Source organism: Seriola lalandi, unplaced genomic scaffold (genome assembly GCF_002814215.2).
Source record: "Seriola lalandi dorsalis isolate HSWRI2012SDOR001 ecotype SW California unplaced genomic scaffold, Sedor1 jcf7180002054678, whole genome shotgun sequence".
NCBI lineage: Eukaryota > Metazoa > Chordata > Actinopteri > Carangiformes > Carangidae > Seriola > Seriola lalandi.
The window spans coordinates 2,884,981-2,902,738 of NW_019525231.1; the positions used below are offsets into that span (position 1 = coordinate 2,884,981).

A 17,758-nucleotide genomic window follows, 5' to 3' on the forward strand; every position below is an offset into this window, starting at 1 on the left:
CATAGTGCTGAGTTAAATATGGGAAAATGTAGGTAGACAACAGATATTGCACACTAACAGTAGATGTTGCACATGTATTCTGTTCACTAAATCATAACTTTTACAGATTTAAATTAGTCACGTTCAGTGGAACAAGTGTCCTCATTTCCTATGCATGAAAATGAGAAGAATGAATAAGTTACCACTAACAGCCTTTTAACAAACGCAATACAAACCGTTTTTCACTCTGAAGTCTCTGCTGCTGTTGAATATAAAAAGAGAAAGAAAATAGAGAAAGTAGAAAAAAGACCATATAATACTAAATGGACATAATGGTTTAAAATGTATTACATGTATTTGTTATATATGCATAATAAATATGTCACAATACAGACATTTTGATTTGTCAGACACAGGTGAAACTAATAACACTGTCAATATCTGCATTGAACTGCTGGAGCACTGTCATGATTCATTATATTAGTTTCACCTGTGCTTTTCCTGCTGTGACAACTCCAAATGTCTACTGTGAGCAAAGGACTGCTGGCATGCAGTGCAGAGACTGATTTGAACTCCTGTTAAACTGGCACTGATGTATGGCAGCTTTAATCTAGGGCCAATAAACTTAATACCTAAAAACAATACAATTCTGAGAGGAAACCATGGTTTACCAAATCACGTTGACATGGGATTAATACATTTACAACTGCATATGACTGAATATGAAAAATATAGCCTTAAACTCGTGGCTGCAATCAAGGGTACAATTTGTATCCCTAACTTTATTTCAAGTATTATTCCCATCTGCTAATTTCTTTGTTTGGCCAGTCCAGTCTGTAGGTGGCAGTATCAAGTTACCACCAGCTCTCTTTATCTCAAACCGGTCCGGCTCCTGCAAAAACATGGAGCGCAATGACATTTGATCCGTTATTGATACAAGCAACGCAGAAATATCGTCGACAATGAAGAAGAGGTTATTTGTGTTTGGTTAATGTGATGTTCTCTTAGTTAAAGTTATGTTTTGTGTTTTAAATGTGCATATTGGTTTTTCAGTAAATCCACTCTCATGCTGTTAATCCACCTCGGGTTTTCTGAGCGCCTCGGTGGGCTCCAACTGTCACTGTCTGTTGCTCTGGGAGGAGAGGCGGGTAAAAATGTAAACACTGATCCATCCTGATGGAGACTTTTGTTTCGTAGCTTGTAGAACTTTTCTTTCCATCAGAGGTCACATTGCAGAGCTGCTCACCCATTGATTTGTTTTGTTCTCGGACTGCTTTACTGTATTTTGACGTCACCAGTTTGGGTAATAAGTGCTAACCAGGCGCGCTGTGGCTATCTGGATTAGCTAGCTAGTGTTGCAGCTCGGCAGCTAACAGTAACAAAGGCAACAGGATAACGTTAACGATAACGTTAATATACTAACGTTATACCTTAAACTGTCTACCGTTACAACCTACCGTATCCTCATGCAACTTGATGGAGGACTACGACAAGTTTGTGCAGCGTTGTCTCTCCCAGCTGAGGAAAAGTGAGGAGGAGCAGGAACACAGCGCACCTTCACCTCCATCCTCTCTCATCCGTGTCAATGGACGACCCATCCTTCCTCCCCTGGTATGAGCTCGGCTTTATGTCATTCCTAGTAAAATCATCATGACTGTGGATTTTAATCTTAGCTAAACATAAACTGAAGGCCGTAGGCTGCCACTTTGCTGGCTGTCTGTGTTGTGTGTATTGCACTGCCATGCTGGAACTGGTAACTGTTTTTATGTGAAATAGTGCTGAAACAATTAGTCAATCAACAGAAAATTACCATTATTTTGATTATAAGGTATTCATTGAAGTCAGTTATATTTACAACATACTACACCTTCTTCTAGCTTGTCAAATTTTAGGTTTTTAGGTTAGCAAAGCCCACTATCTGTCTTAACTTTGATATATTTGGGCTTTAAACTGTTGGTCAGACAAAACAAGCAATTTGAAAAAGTCACCTGGGTCTCTTGGAATTTGTGACATGCATTTCACTGTTTTCTGGCCATCTTATAGACCAAACAATTGATTAATCAAAAGATGAGAATAACTTATAATGAAAGTAATCTTTAGTTATAGCCATTGTGTGAAGTGTGCATGACACCCCATGTCTGCTTTGTGATGATAACAGCTCTCAGAGGAGCAGAGAGAGGAGATGCAGCGACACAGAGATGCAGCACAGAAAGCTGCTGGACACATAAAGTTGAAAGATGAATCAAGAATGGCCTTTGTGCAAACCATACTGCACAGTGTACAGGTAACCGACATCCTACCTTTTCAGATTTCCTATTTGTAAGCCTAATATGTGCCTGCATTTAAGTTCCTACATCACTGCAGTTCCTTTCAATGAATGGAGTCATTAGACATAATAGTCATTATTTTCACTATTTTCTTTCATTTCTCTCATAACTTGCAGCTGAGGAAGACACCAACACTGGAGGAGTTGCTTGAGGAGTCAGAGAACACAAAATCCTTATATTCCCGCAACACCAGTAGTGGATCAGTGTCACAGAGTAATTTTTTTAGCGTTACAAAGGATAGTCTGTTGCTCTCGCCACCCCCTTTAAGGCAAGGAAAGGATGGGTTTTCTCTTCTTCCAGCGACATCAACGATGTATAGTGCCTTTTTCACTTCTGATGTGATACCTCAGCAAAGTTACCATGAGGGATGCCTTGTTGACCAACATGACAGCCAAAAGGATCACAGCCAAGCTCCCTTAATGATGTGAGCCACCAGTCACTATCCTCAGGTTATATGACCTACGAGAATGTTGATAACACCATCGGTGTCTCTGGAATGATTGATGCAGGGAGCGAGAGCCATGTCTTTGGCTCCTCAGAGGGAGGTCATAGTATGAGTGGCTTTTTCCTTCACAGCACCTCACATACAATTGCAAAGATGCCAGAAATTATTAGCCACCCTCCCATAGATGGAGAGGAATTAGAGAAGAGTGGACTGGAGCCATCGTTTTGTAATAACTTCACAGCAGTAAAAGACATTTGTTGCACCTCATTCCAGGAGGATTCAGTCAAATGTAACCATTTACCAGCAGAAAGATCTGAAAGCAGCCATGTGGACAGCACAGAGAGTGGAGATAACCGTCACTCTACTACAGTACTTGACCTTAACAAAGATCACATTTTGGACATAAGTGAGGACCCAGTCTCTTCATCAGACAACACTGGCTTTTCAGATCATCCAGAATTATCAGAGACATTAAGCACTCGTCACTGTCCAACAACAGAACTGCATAGTCAGCACGAACCCACTGAAACAGAACCAGCAGACAACCATGTAGATGAAGCAAAGCTATCTGAGGAGCCTTATCGTCTGAGCCTCCAGGCATTGCTGAAGAAATCTCAGGAGTATCGGTGGCGCCAGCGGATGCTCAGGAACCAAGCCAAAAACACTAAAATCCAGCAGAGGACTCAAGAACAGCCAAGAGCAAGGGCAGAGGAGCAGAGCCTCTCTGATAAGGAGAATGACGAGTCCCCTTACAGGGCTACTGTGACTGCAGAAGGGAAGAAAACTAAAGAGAAGAGAGACACTTTTACTCTGACAGTGGAAACTTCATTAAAGAAATCCTGGGAAAATGAGAAGATGATTGAAAGTGAGTTCATGGGGAAGAAGACTGATGTTAAATCCGAAATCACTCTTTTTACAGGGGATGGGAATTCTAAGGAAATGACTACAGTTGAGGAAGAAACAACTTTCAAAAATAATAAGCTGAACAGTTCACAAGAGGTCATAACGGAGCCTAAACAAATCAGTGCCTTCATCCAGCAACAGCCTGTGTCAACAGAAGCCTCCCCAGTCCAGGAAGCTATTCACTTGACCAATGAGCTGAGTGTCACCTGTTCCAAAAGTAATTTTAAAGGAGTAGGGAAATATCACACTATCCCGGCCCCTAATTTCTGTACAAGTCCTGTTCATTGCAAAAGCAAAGTCAGAAATGGAGAACCTGTTGATGCGTTCAATACCTCAAAGGGGAAAATTGTGTTCAATACTGGCCTGAATGAAGGTCTCAATGCTGATGGAGAAAGTAACCTGGGACATCAAAACAGTCCCACAGCAGTTCCTTCCACTGTGAATCTCACGATTGAAGGCAATGTTACAAACGTTTTAGTCAAGAGTTCAGCGCACATAGATCAGCTTGAGTCAAACCTGTCCAGTCTAAAAGTTCTGATCTCAGATCTGGAGTCCACCGTAAAAGAAAACTTGGAGGATCACAGCCAAACTGACAGCAAAACGCCAAGTGAGTTCAGAGTTCAAGGTATTGTGCATTCTGAGAAAAATAGAAATGATCAACATGTGCAGCTATGTCAAAATGATTGTTTTGATTGGGAGTACAATCTGAGGGATGATGATGTTGATGCAAGTGATGCAGAATACAGGGAGTGGCCAAGAACACAATCATTCAACAATAGCCAAAAAGTGCATGAAGATACAGGACCTGAATCAGTCTTCAGTGATGCGGATGATGTTCTTATCATGCAGGAAAAGGGAAAAGAGGAAATTAATTTGAAAGAGATCAAGCTAATCAAAACCTTAGTTTCAGAGAAAGTCAAGGAAAAAGGAACAAGTAAAGAAGGACTTGTGCAGAGTTTTGGACTGCATGGCAGCTGTAGAGTGCAGCAGCCACCAGCTAAATGTATCCTGTCTGTAGCGCAGCAGATGCGTATTCCTGAGGCATTCAGAAATGTTCCATCTAAAACGATGGCTCCATGTAACGTGTCAGTGCTTTCGGATACCAGTAACCATCCAGTGGAAAGGAGGAATGAGATGGCTATGGAAGGTCATGACTCTACTCACTCGCCATCTCTCAACCAGTCCTATGATGTGGACACACCATCTGGCCTGTGGTTCCTCGAAGGGCCAGGGTCCGACTTGGGCTTGAAAGGTCACCTTGATCAGGAGAAGCACCTGACCCCAGAGAGTGGGGGTGAAGGTCAGGGTGGTGTATCCAAGGTCAAACGGAGACTGCTCATGCACACAACAGAAGAGACCCGGGAAACGAGTGCTGATACCAGCAGAGGAGCAGGTTGTGTGGTCAGACCCAGTTCCAGCACTCCCAGAGGTAAGACCAGGACTGGGAAGGACAGGGGTGTCAAAATGTGAGTGATGAAGGGCTGAGAGTATGGAGGTTTTCACTGCTAGAATGCTACAAGGGTGATACTGTAATACTGCATACTGTTATTCCTGCTCTCCATGAAACATGGTTTTAAACCCTTCTGCTGTATTAGTCAGGATTTTGACTTGCAAGCAGTTTATCATCATATTTGACAGTGTACTATTGTGCTTATTGGTCTTAGCTGCAGTGAGGTGGTACGAAGGCCATGGCAGTCAAAAGAACAAGCAAGAAGAACTGAAACAGGCCCATGCTGCTCAGGTTAGAGCCCTGCAAGATGAGCACAGGAGACAACAGGAAGAACTACTACAGGTGAGACAGTAGGATTAATGGTAATACTGCATAAAGAAGTATAGGTTATTAAGATGGCAGATCTGAAACTAAACAAAAAACAAATATTGAAATAGTGATATATGAAGCCAAACAATAGGTGGCAGGAGTCTACTGCTGCATTATTGGAGCTTCATCTTCATCCTCTTTAGGCTATCTGCAAACAAACCTTGTACATCTTAGGTATGTACTGTTGCTGATAGATGTAGTCAGACGCACGTTGGAATATGACAGGTACCTTTAGTTACAAGACTAGTATACAGCAAGAATAAACACGCTTGGTCAGTGGCATTTTTGCAGAGATCACAGTTTCATTTTAAATAGATTTGCAAAAAAACATTCTAAGATATCTCTTTATCGGTTATTGAGCATAGATTGGCAATTTTGTCCATTTGAAATGAAATCTACAGCACAGTAAAATGTGAGATGTATGTCAGTAGACAAACAGGCTTGAGACTGAACACAACAGACGGGAGAGGAACGCGCAATATTGAGTATTGTATTGTGAGTTGCCAGTCTTATCCTTAACTTTTCCTCTTGACTTCAAATGACAAGGTTTGCTTTGAGTGTAAAATGATATGGAGAAAATGACAGAAAACCTGAAATTACAAATTTCTGAAACACAGAAACGACCGAACTTTTATTATAACTCTAAATATGGTTCAAACACAGTCATTGACATTTCCTCTATCCCATTGGTCCGCTTCTTGCATGAGATTGCATCACATATTGCTGTACGTGATGCACTATGTAATTCCTGTACAGCTGCCATAACTCACTCTACCAGGGATTTTGACTCCACACAAAGTCACCTACGAGAAATTAAGAATTAATGTCCAGCCCAGCGTTTCCATCATTTTAAAATGAAAATAGACTGTGAGGGTTTCCAACCAATTCACTAAGCTGTGATACAACACTGACCGTAAATGTTATTTTGAAGCTAGCAGCAGTCGTTTGAAAGGCTCTGGCACTGTTACACATGTGAGCACACACACGCACACACACACGCACACACACACACACACACACACACATGTCCGCCTACCTGTTAGAGTGTGCGTTTGGAGACCTGGGTCGTGGGCAGACTACAGACATCTGCTCATTACAAGAGACCCTCAGACTCCTCAGTAAAGAACACACACACACACACACACACACACACACACACACACACACACACACACACACACACACACACAGGGATTCTACCATAAATGTTTCATTACATCCCTAAGAGGCGAGCTGGCATGGTCGCCTGTGTGTGTGTGTGTGTGTGTGTGTGTAAGACTTCAAGGACGCCTGCTGTTCACTGGCAACCAGTTTGTGTTTCTTCAGCTTGTGTCTGTATTTGTTCTTGGCCAGTGTCCTTGCCCTATTAATCACAGTCTCTGTTTAATTTATGTATCCTTAACAACAATATAATTAACATAAGCTGTTTAATAAAAAAGACTTCTTTTCGACTCCCCTCTGTCCTTCCATCATTTGTGATGTGATGAGAGTATGAGCTGGCTGGACTCTCTGGTAGAGGGAGGAGGGGGCCGAGGGAATTGACACAGAAAAGGAAAGGATAATTTGTTTAATTCATGAGCGTCTGTGGTTAAGTGCCAGATCGTCCCGCCGAGTGCCACCGCTAATGGTCCCTTATCCTTCTCCTCTTTTTTTCCTCTCCTCTCATCCCTCTCTTTGTTTTGTCTCATACCTCCTCCAACATCATTTTTACTCTCTGGGTGTATTAATTTTTCCATCTCTCCTGTCTCATCATCCCCGTCATCCCTCTCCTCCTCCTCTGCTCCCTCTCTCATTTCATCCCTCTTGCCTCTGTGCCCCATCTCTCCCCTTCTGTCTCTTTCTCTCTACCCTCAATTAATTTCTTCCTCCTGCTTCATTTGCTGTCTTTCCAATTCAATATTTTCCAACCTTGCCTGCTCCCAAATGCACACGTGCATGCCTGCACACGCACACACGCGTTTCTCCTCTTATCCCCCCCCCCACCCTTATGTCCTCCTGTCTGTCTCTCTTTGTCTGTCTTTTTCTCAGGCGTTAGCGGTGCGTTACCATCTCCTCCAGAGCATGTCCTTCCCCTGCTCCATGTCAACCTCACGTCTCAGGGACACGCTGACCTTTTCTACCCTCTCTCAGGTATTACCATCACATTTGTTCACTAATGTCAGTGATGCGAAAAGCTTGTCCTGCTTATCCTTGTATCCGCAGGATTTTTATTCATCACCAGTTGGCTGACACAGTCAGGTGAAACAGATAGTTCCCCCTCGATGTCTGATCCCTCATCAGTAACCCCTGTCATCTGTTATTACTCTCCAGTATCTACCCCAGAACAACAGCTCAGCATCAGTTTGACTACATTTGTTCAACAAACATGTCCCTTTAATGCAACAGCTCTAGAATCAACAAGTGAGTGACAGCACATCAGCTGCTTATTATTCCTCTTATTATTTCCTATTATAATGATGAGCTGTGAGTCCACTTGCGTTGATGCACTAAACAGATGCCAACCAAAAGACCTTGAGAATCTGCATGGGAAATTAATTGGTTGTCATTGATGGAATTAGCATTCTCCTCTGTCTTCCCCTCTGGTCCTCATTATTCACCCCTCTCATTACGAGCTCTCCCCTCTTCATCCTGTTCCTCAGCCCTCCAGCCCACTGTCAGAGCACTGCCGCCCCCTGCTGTCGGCAGCCGTGAGAGGCTTTCTAACTCGCAGGCTGCTGAGGACGGAGAGAGTGGCGCAGCTGGTGCGCACCATCAGGGTAAGTAGAGACAGCAGTGTCACGTTTGCCTATAGCAGCACTCTGTCTTATTGTCATACAGTGAACAAACATATGCGTGTGTGTGTGTTTGGACTTCTAGGACACACAGCAGTTCTTGCATGCCTTCCAGCAGCAGAGTCCCGGCAGAGGAGAGTCCTGTAGCAGACAAGACCTCTTATTGCAAGAGAGAGTCACTCTGCAGGTATGAAGGCAAACACATGTTGTAAACATCTGTTAACCTCACGCCACTTCTCTTCTACACTGACAACTGGGCAATTATTCCCTCCATTAGCAGTTACCACAACAGAGATTGTGATTACATGCATTCATTCAAGCCATCGTCTGCTCTGTAATTGTTTGCCCCTCCAGCTGCGTGCTGCACGTTATGAGGTCTACGACATATTCTTCAGCCTGTCAGCTGGAGAGAGGATGCAGCTCATCAGCTGGGACAGAGAGCTGGCACGGGAGAGAGAGCTCAGACGACAGGTAACCTTTTCAGGAACTCTGGCCAAGCTGAAAAAAATCATACACATTGGAGGAGTGGTTGTTTCTCACTCTAAAAAGTGGATTACAAACAATGCTCAAAGAAGACATTGGCAGAATTACACGACACAGAAATATCAGTGTTTTAAATACAGCAGTTATGATCCAGTTCCAATCGTTCAAATTCAAAATGCCGTTATGATTTAAGTACTGTCCAGACCTTTTGGGGCTCCAACATTTCACACTAGCCCCTTTTATTCCACATTATGCCGTCTCTTCTTGTTTACACTGAACCAAACAAGCCGACATATTGCCACCCAAGTGTGTGATTTTAGATAACATGCTGCCGTGCCGGATCAGAGGCATGATGTGTAACACAACTGTCTGCCACGACAGATATCATTTTGGCTTTGTGACCCTAACCCTCCCCTTGCCAGTATGAAGGAGGTACAACAGTGCCCCACCCCATTCCTTGTTTTTACCTTTTATACAGAACTACGAGGTGGAATAAAGGCACAACATTACCGCCTTGAGTAGGCTGTGAATTTATTTTATTCTTTCGAGCGCAGTACTTGCTGTTATTAATTTTGTTTTTTTAAAGTAGGCAGATTCTTCACTGTTTCAATGTACATGTCCTTTCTATTAATACATGTTACAAATGTAATGAGTGTTATAAAATACCTATAGTGGGTAGTGTAAAGACTAATCTGTTCTGTACATAGATATTTATGCTTGTGTGTGTATGTGCTTGTTTAGAGTGGACACACAGGCCAGCCCAGTGGAAAGAGTTCTCTGTCAGCAGCAACACAAAAGTCACTGGAGAGGAAGAGAGGAATGATGTGAGTTTTCCAGTTCTGTGTGCTTTAGGTCTGTGAATAGCTTGTGTTTTTTGTGGTGTGTGCATTCATAAGGACACGTGGACACAGTTATTACCAACACAGTCACAATACGAGATGAAGGAATCTCAGTCCATCAGACAACTCGAACCTCAACTCTGCTGGTGCCTCCACTCTGACGAAGTTGTGCATTGTTAAAAATGTTAGTTGCTGCAGCTTTATTAAAACCTCTTACTCTAACGTTGTGCTCTATATCTCATCACTCCAGATCCCATGCAATTAAAATGCCCGATCACACATTTTTCAAAGGTGTTCGTCTAATTGTCACAGCTAGCTAAAATAGCAGCATTCAGCTTAATTTTTTTAATGAACAGAAAATCTTGTACCATAGGGGAGGTTTTTTTTTTTTCTTCATGGGCAGTAGCTTTGTCAGCAGCTTAAACCTTTCTTCTCTCTCCTCCAGGATCCAGAAAAAGGCAGAAAGGCATAAGGGGGCTGCAACAAGGACTGGACATAAGACTGGATTCTCTGCTGAGCAGCCGCTGGAAACCAAACGAGGACAGTTCAGAGCAAATCCTCAGAGGGTTCCCAAGAGCACTTACTCCACCAGACCCCGATGACACTTTCCTAATTGGCCCCAGTGAGGACTCCTAATAAGGCCTCTAGCGATTACATGAATATTGTATAACTAATCATCTGAGAATTTCCAAATCCAAAATCCAAATTTGACACAAAGTGAAGCCTGTTGCTTACTAACATATTTTTGTATTTCATATCCGGAGTTCTGGGGAATGTTTTTTCACCCTCTTCAAGCAGGGCATAAATTATTATAGTGACTACAGCTCATAAAACTTCACGGTAACCGCTGTCTGCAACAGAAATTCTTTACCAGTCCTTTTCAGTGTATTCATGTTGAATATGTTACTGGGAAAAATGTTTTGCTGGCAAAAACACTTTGGAATCCTTTGGCAGCACCTTCACAGCTCCGCACTGCACCTGAAAAATGATCTGTAAACTTTTTTTTTCTCAGCAGACATAGGAAACGCACAAGTTCAGTCATGAATGATATCAATGAAAGCTCCATTCCAGTGGCCAGTGATTCCCAACCCGGGGATCAGGAGGTAGAGCTTGTGAGATAATTAGCACTGAAAAGCAGGAGCAACATATTTGTGCAACACTAGATTAGAAAAAGTACTCATTGACTAATTGTTTACTTGTATACTTGCAACATGTGAAGTAGTTCAGCCAACTGGAGTGCAACTATGATTAAGGTTAATAATTTCATCTGTGCCTATCACGTTACAGTATGTCAAAATATCCACCCCTAAAAACCTTTATTGACCAGTTAATTACTTGAGTGTGCATTTCAGTGTTTTTCCAGTTGCCCAATGTTAAACCTCTGCTTTGTAGGCTGGACTCACATTTAATTATCCAGCTCCTTTGTATTTATGTGCCTGGTTAATCGCCACCAAAAACAGACCATCTCCAGATGTTTTAGCACACAACTCACTCAGTATGATATTTATAGTATTTTGTACCTGCACATGTCCAAATGTTAATATCCAGCTTGATGTTGGTGTTGATGCTAACGCTTTAATAGTGTTTTACTACCAAGTGTTGCCTTAAATACTTGTCCTAGAGTATATGGATTACATATTAGCCAAAACACACATGAACCTTTGCTATTTTTTTTTTATTCTTAAGGATTTTGGATCTGTTTTATTTGTTATTTATTTGTATATGGCTGGCAATAAATGTTTCTTAATGCTTTAATGTTGCTATGAAGTTTGTGAAAGCTCAGACTAGAAGAATATGTACAGACTCCAAGCAGCAGAGGGCGCTGCTGCCTGTTTCCTCTCGACACGGACAACATCCGGCCCGGCTGTCGTTGGTTGCTGGTGCAATGAGCCTTGTTTTGAATAGAAAGCCACTTCTCAGCTGATGTAAAACGGGATGGCAGAGGAGTCAGGAACCGGTGTCTCTTCACGGGCTGAGAGAAAGGCATTAGAAAAGGCCAAAATACTGCAACGGGAAAGCGAGAGAAAGATTTTCAGTCTGGTAAGTCGAGAAAACAGCAAGTTTAAAAGCTGCGAGTGCCAAGCTAGCTGGCTAATACAGCAGTATATTACTGGTCCTTACCAGGTTTGTCGTTTTCGTTGACTTAAGGTAGGACGAGTCCTGAAGAAACCGGAGGCTGAACGGTCAGAGGAGGAGGCAGCTGTGTTACTGCTGCACAGAGACACTGTGGAGGAGCTCTGCAAGAGACAAGTCCGCAGGAATGTGCTCAAGAGGAAGCAGGAGGAGGTGAGACTGAGGCCCAGTGAGCTTACTTCTTTACTTTAGCGTATCTTACCTAGGTGGCCTTTCACCTGCGGTGGGCGACTAACAAAGAACCAAACCTGGCTCAGTTTGAATGACAAAAGCCGCTCAAGTTATTCCAGTGGTTTCACCGTGACTACAGCTCTAACAGCTGGATACTATCCATTAGAGTATAAAGTCAAAGTCTTTAAAGATTTTACTTATGTAAAAGTTAAGAAGTATTATCAGCAAAATGTTCTTAAATATAAAAATAAAAGTACTCTTTCTGCAGAATGGGCCCTTTCATGATGGGGTATTGTTATTTATACATTATTGTTTCAGTATTACTTGTGTCTTAAAATGTAAGTGCTGTAACATGAAAAATCATTTTAACTACATTAAATATTGCTCTAACTTTAATCGTATTTTATAAGATTGCCATATGCTTTTAATGTAAAGAAAAAACTTGATCTACAGCTGTCAGATAGATATAGTGGAGTAAGGAATATTTGCAAAGATAATTTACAATGTTAACAAACTATTAAAATGAAAATCAAACTAGATGATGATATATGGCTGATCCACAAAACATGGCCTCAAGGTTAGATGATAACACGGGACCCACATTTTCAGGGCCCTTTTCATTTTAGTCTGTTGGCTCATTAAATGGAGCGGTTGCCTGTTTTGTCTTGTTGGCAATCCAGCCTTGGCCCCAATAGATACTAGCAGTTTTGTGTCTAAAGTAAGGATAGAAAACCCAGAGTGTCATTAAAGACAAAACACCACAAGAAGCATGAATCCGCTTAGCAAAGCATTTACTAATTTGCTCTTTAGGAGATACTGTATGTTTCACTCTTTCCTGTTGCATCTCTGTCAGGCCAAAATGTCCACATATCCACTAGAAATATCAAAACAAAATGTGTAGATTTTTAATTGAAAAACAATGGAGGAGGTACTACTAGAATCTGGCAATGATTTAAGTCACTTTAAGTGAATCATATTTCATAAAAACCTGCTTTGGTTCCTACTTCATACAATAGGTGGGTGTGTGTGTGTGTGGCCATAAACTTGAAACATCTTAATTTTCTGTTAATTTCTACAGGTGTTTGATGATGCTGAGGAGCTGAAAAGTAAAGTCAGACAGCTGGCTGTGGCAGTCAAACAAGCAAATCACCTGGTGGTTTACACTGGAGCTGGGATCAGTACGGTGCGCCAAACTCTGCATCTTCTGTTTCCTCTTTGTTTTTCTACTTATATTTTACTACTGACTACTTATACTTATATTATTTCTTTCCTTTCAGGCAGCTTCTATCCCAGACTACAGGGGTCCTAATGGGGTGTGGACACAGCTACAGAAGGGACGGACAGTGAGGTGAGATCTGCAGCCACTGATGATGTGATATTAGCTGCATATTCTTTTTAAAGTGACCTAAACTCCCGTTCTGTCATCTTGTTGTTTCTCTTTACAAACAGTTCGTCTGACCTGAGTAAAGCTGAGCCGACCCTCACGCACATGTGCATTAGGATGCTACATAAGGAAAAGATGGTGTGTGTGAGACATAGATAGATAACTCATTCTGTTCAGTGCTCTGGTGGTATTTATGGATAATGGTATCTATGGTATTTATACAATGTGTGTGTTTCTCTGAAGGTGAAGCATGTTGTGTCTCAAAACTGTGATGGACTTCACCTTCGTAGCGGTCTACCCAGAAATGCCCTGTCCGAGCTCCATGGAAACATGTTTATTGAGGTGAGACACACATCCTCAGCTTCCTCCTCCTAATTTCTCTGAAATTAAAAAAATCCACTTGCTAGAAAGTCATGATGTTTTTGGACAGAATTTGCGGTCCTGCCTCCAAAAGCAACATCTCAGCGGGATTGAGAACTGTTAAGGGGAACAGTTTGAGAAAAACCATTTCTTACAAATCCAGGCATGTTTGTGATGCATCAGTATTGGCTATATAAAGTCCCTTTCTAATTCTTTGTTTGCTGTGAGTACACCAGCTGTCAAAAACATCCCATCATGCTTTGGAAAAAAAAAACTCCACAGTGTTCAGAACAAATTAACTACGAGTGAACCTCAGAGTGCAGTACACACATAATAAATGAACAGCAACCCCCAGTTTCAGTCAGTGACGTGACGAGGAGCATCGGTGAGCCGTGCAAGCAGATCCGCTTTGGGTTTGTGTCTATCTCAGCAGCATTTCTCAGGTGCATCGCGTCTTTGAAGTGCTGCCGGTTGAAAACTGCTCATGAACTTCAGTGTGATGTTTATACAAGCTAAAACAGTCCAACCACAACAGATCCAGCTATTAGTTAAGGTGTGTGACATAGAGGAGAAGACAAGCCCAAGTACTATACAAAGGCAACTGGACTTGCTTGAGGTTCTTGAAGCGGTTCATCTCTCATGTGAAAGGCTTCTTCAGTTCTAGCTGACTAGGGTGGAGTCCCAGACATTTAACTTCTTGTGGGGTCGCTAACACCCTGAGAGTCGTTGAGGTCACATGTTAGTCATTGACCCACCCGACCATCACGTGAGTCATTAGGGTGACACGAGTCATAGTGTGAATTGATGTTAAGCCACCTGAGGAGGGAGTAGCCTGGGCAGTTTGAGTATGTTTCTTTGTGATTTAACATCAAAAGAAAGTAAGTTATACTGACATGCTGGCCTTGCTTTCTGTCCTTAGGTGTGTGTATCCTGTTCCCCGGTCAGGGAGTATGTCCGCTTATTTGACGTGACGGAGCGGACATCGCTGCATCGGCACGGGACGGGCCGCAGGTGCAACCTCTGTTGTGGCGAACTCAGGGACACCATAGTACACTTTGGGGAACGTGGGACCCTGGAGCAACCTCTCAACTGGAAGGGAGCCGCAGAGGCTGCCAAAAAGGCAGATGTTATCCTCTGTTTGGGCTCCAGTCTGAAGGTAGGTCTTATAAACCACAGTGAGTCTGAAAAGCAGCCCAGTTCCCAGGCATAGACTGAACAGGTTGGCTCTGGATGGAGGTCATCGTGTTTATTTCTATGTTTGTGGACTGCTGTTTACATGGGCAGCTGACAGAACGGATTCACTCGTATTCATGTGTAGATATTATAGAACCTGGCTAGATTACTAAGTTAACACTCACCTCTCCAGTATTTTACCTCAAACCCTGTCTTTCTGTCATGTCGCTGCCATTGTAAATCCTTTTTGGCTGCGTCCATCGTGCACATTTTAGAAAAATACTGCTATAAACTTTACTTTGATTCAGCCTGTAAAACATATGTTGCAACCTATGCTATGAAACCTTAACAGAGTAATGTGCAGTCTAGTGTTAAACAAATATGTTACGTAACTATATTTGTGAGGATTCACACTTTGTATATGAATGTGTTCAGCCTTAGTATGACCTTGGAGACAAATCAGAAAATGATTGTTTCATTGCAGCTGCTTATTTTGTAAGTTAACTATTAACTAATTGTATTGTAATGTATGTAATTGTATCAATGTAGACTGATATATAGCATGTTCCTCACTGTAGTGTGCTCTGTCTCTCGCATTTCTAGGTGCTGAAGAAATATGCTTGCCTGTGGTGCATGAACAGATCTGCGAGCAAAAGGCCCAAACTCTACATTGTCAACCTCCAGGTACATTTGGTTTTGACATTTTAGGTGAATAATATGAAAATGAAGTTCCGGCTGCTCGGTGGCTGATAATGTGGTTGTGTGTTTGTTCTAGTGGACACCGAAGGATGATCTTGCTATGTTGAAAATTAATGGCAAGTGTGATGATGTCATGAGCCTCCTCATGGAAGAGCTGAACTTTCAGATTCCCGTGTATGACAGGTAAAGTAAAAAAAGAAAAAAGAAACAGTGAAGTAATTATACCCAATATATCTTTCAGAGAGACTGGTAAAACATGTGTAATATTAAAAATCTTAAAAAGGGTTAAATACTAATATCACATAAATAATTTGTGCTTTGTCAGGTACAGTACTTGGATTATGGAATATCCCCACTATACTTCATTACACACACACTCACACACAGAAAACAGAAAGATTAGACAAACCTTTTGCCTCCCAGCTCAGTTTCCCTCATTCTGTTTCATCAGGGCAGAGGATCCCATCTTAAGTCTAGCCACACCTCTGCGGCCAGAGGAGGTGGACAGCCATAGCCGCGAGGTCATAGCTCCCCCTGACGGGCGGCAGGACTGCTTAGTCAATCCTGGGGGACAAGCAGAAGAAGCCACAGCTGTGCAGGGCGGCTGGTTCGGACGAGGCTATGGTAAAGGAAGGAAGAAGAAGAAAACGGCTTCATAACTGAGTTCAAGTATGTTGCAACCCCCAGTGATCAATCCCCATGAGGGATTCAAATTTCAGTCCCATGATGAGGACAACGTGGACTTGATCTTTCATGGTGCTGTGTATTTGTTATGTAATTTTGGCTGCGTTGATATCATTTAGTCACGTGCACTGAGTGCATGTGAAGGGAAAAATACATTTTTTGCCATTTGAAAATGGCACTTTGCACCATGACTTTATTATTTTACATATAAAAGTGTTATTTTATGATGCTCTAGTTTCTTATGCTCCTATCTTTATGGCAGCTAAGATAGCTGGGTTAGTCAGAGCCCAGTCAGCATAACAGGTATGACAGTAAGTTTGAGCAACAAAACCATAAAATTATTATAATGAAATTTTTCTAAAAGGTGAAAAGAAAGAGCATTTTGGTGTCTTTCAAGATGTGTCAGGAAGGATGTTTCCTTATTTGACGCATGTCTACGGTCAGCTTAAATCCAGATAGTCACAATGGATAGCAGTAGTCACAAGTTTTGAAAACCACTGCAGCATTATCAGTTTCTCTGCTATCCATTTGTATGCCCAGTATATCAACAAATACAGCATAATGTTTTATAGCCCTGTTTGAAGCCTCCAGGTGCTGAATGAAAGTTGGTAATGGGTGCATTACAGTAACTAATATAATGTGCAACATGCCGCTGGATTGAGCATTAGCTAGATGCAAATGGCCATAAAATACAGGTGTCTAAAGTTTAAGTTACTGTATGCATGTATGTGTTATCTATGAGTGGAAAGTGAGTGACTTGGGTGTTTATAAGTAGCAAATACCAGCAGAAGAAGAGCAGAATACCAACGGCAAAATTTTGGATTCTGTGCTGCCACGCTGAGAAGAGATTTAAAAAGATTGAGACATTAATTGCTTAGACTAAGAGATATTTTTGTAGTCTTTTTCAAACATTCTAAGCTTGCATTGTTGAATGTACCTTGTTCAACTTAGCTTATTTGTGTTTTTTTTATGTTTTTAAAGATATTTTGGTTTACTTAAATTATTTCCTGAATTCACACTCAACCTTCACTCTGCTGTCACCCATCCTCAGGTTTGCAGGCATAGTAGTACAACTACTACTGTACCTTAGTTTACTGAAGTTCTTTGTTTATGTTTACATTTTTATCTCCTTTGTTTACAGCTCTGTAAGAAGTAAAGCAGAGTTTTGAATTTTTACTTAAATTTTGATTAGTCGTTAGTTTGTCAGGTTAAGTTACTGTTTACTTTGGTCATAGGAAACCACCAAACAGGTGTATTACGTTGTCTCAGGAAGGTCCGGTAGTATTAATAATCACATCCTGTACCATATATTGTCAGAATTTGTGAAAGGCCAGACTAGCCATGATAAGCTAGTGTTCAGCATTCCTAAAACTCAAACCAGTGCTAGAACTGGATGTGAAGACTCATTAGTATGCTTCTATATTTTTCAACAATGTTGTTATATTTGTGAGACAATAAAGTGTTCCTCATTTTAAGTTGCCTGTTCATGATAGTCTACATTTTTAATCAGCTCCTTCACCTCTAAAACCTAAGACACTCGATAGTTCACTTAAATACTGTTTCTGTGGGTTTCGTAATTCATTTCTGT

The 17,758-nt window shown here is 41.7% G+C and overlaps 2 protein-coding genes and 1 long non-coding RNA gene across 3 annotated transcripts; 2 read left to right on the forward strand and 1 right to left on the reverse strand.

Annotated features, from left to right (window-relative positions):
• The first annotated feature begins 895 nt into the window (after nucleotides 1-895).
• Nucleotides 896-11,321, forward strand: cp110 (centriolar coiled-coil protein 110). The gene is given in 11 exon segments (XM_023422119.2): nucleotides 896-1,590; nucleotides 2,138-2,263; nucleotides 2,423-2,699; nucleotides 2,702-5,083; nucleotides 5,319-5,446; nucleotides 7,502-7,603; nucleotides 8,113-8,229; nucleotides 8,330-8,431; nucleotides 8,599-8,715; nucleotides 9,469-9,551; nucleotides 10,012-11,321. Coding segments are annotated over 11 exon segments (3,726 nt in total). The 5' UTR covers nucleotides 896-1,455; the 3' UTR covers nucleotides 10,169-11,321.
• Nucleotides 11,223-15,986, reverse strand: LOC111666697 (uncharacterized). Its single transcript, XR_002761601.2, has 3 exons — nucleotides 15,896-15,986; nucleotides 11,688-11,803; nucleotides 11,223-11,570 (listed from the first exon to the last, which is right to left on the reverse strand). It is a non-coding gene; the product is annotated as an uncharacterized LOC111666697 (long non-coding RNA).
• On the forward strand, nucleotides 11,469-17,645 carry sirt7 (sirtuin 7). The gene is made up of 10 exons (XM_023422121.2): nucleotides 11,469-11,606; nucleotides 11,715-11,852; nucleotides 12,949-13,053; nucleotides 13,148-13,218; nucleotides 13,320-13,392; nucleotides 13,498-13,596; nucleotides 14,534-14,770; nucleotides 15,391-15,471; nucleotides 15,563-15,669; nucleotides 15,938-17,645. The coding sequence occupies exons 1-10, from the start codon at nucleotides 11,502-11,504 to the stop codon at nucleotides 16,143-16,145; spliced, it is 1,224 nt and encodes a 407-aa protein (XP_023277889.1). The 5' UTR covers nucleotides 11,469-11,501; the 3' UTR covers nucleotides 16,146-17,645.
• The last annotated feature ends 113 nt before the right edge of the window (nucleotides 17,646-17,758 follow it).

Coding starts and splice junctions, on each gene's coding strand:
- sirt7 (XM_023422121.2), top strand. CDS start 11,502: ATGGCAGAGGAGTCAGGAACCGGTGTCTCTTCACGGGCTGAGAGAAAG. Junction 14,771..15,390: donor GTTTGGGCTCCAGTCTGAAG/GTAGGTCTTATA, acceptor TCGCATTTCTAG/GTGCTGAAGAAATATGCTTG. Junction 15,670..15,937: donor CAGATTCCCGTGTATGACAG/GTAAAGTAAAAA, acceptor CTGTTTCATCAG/GGCAGAGGATCCCATCTTAA.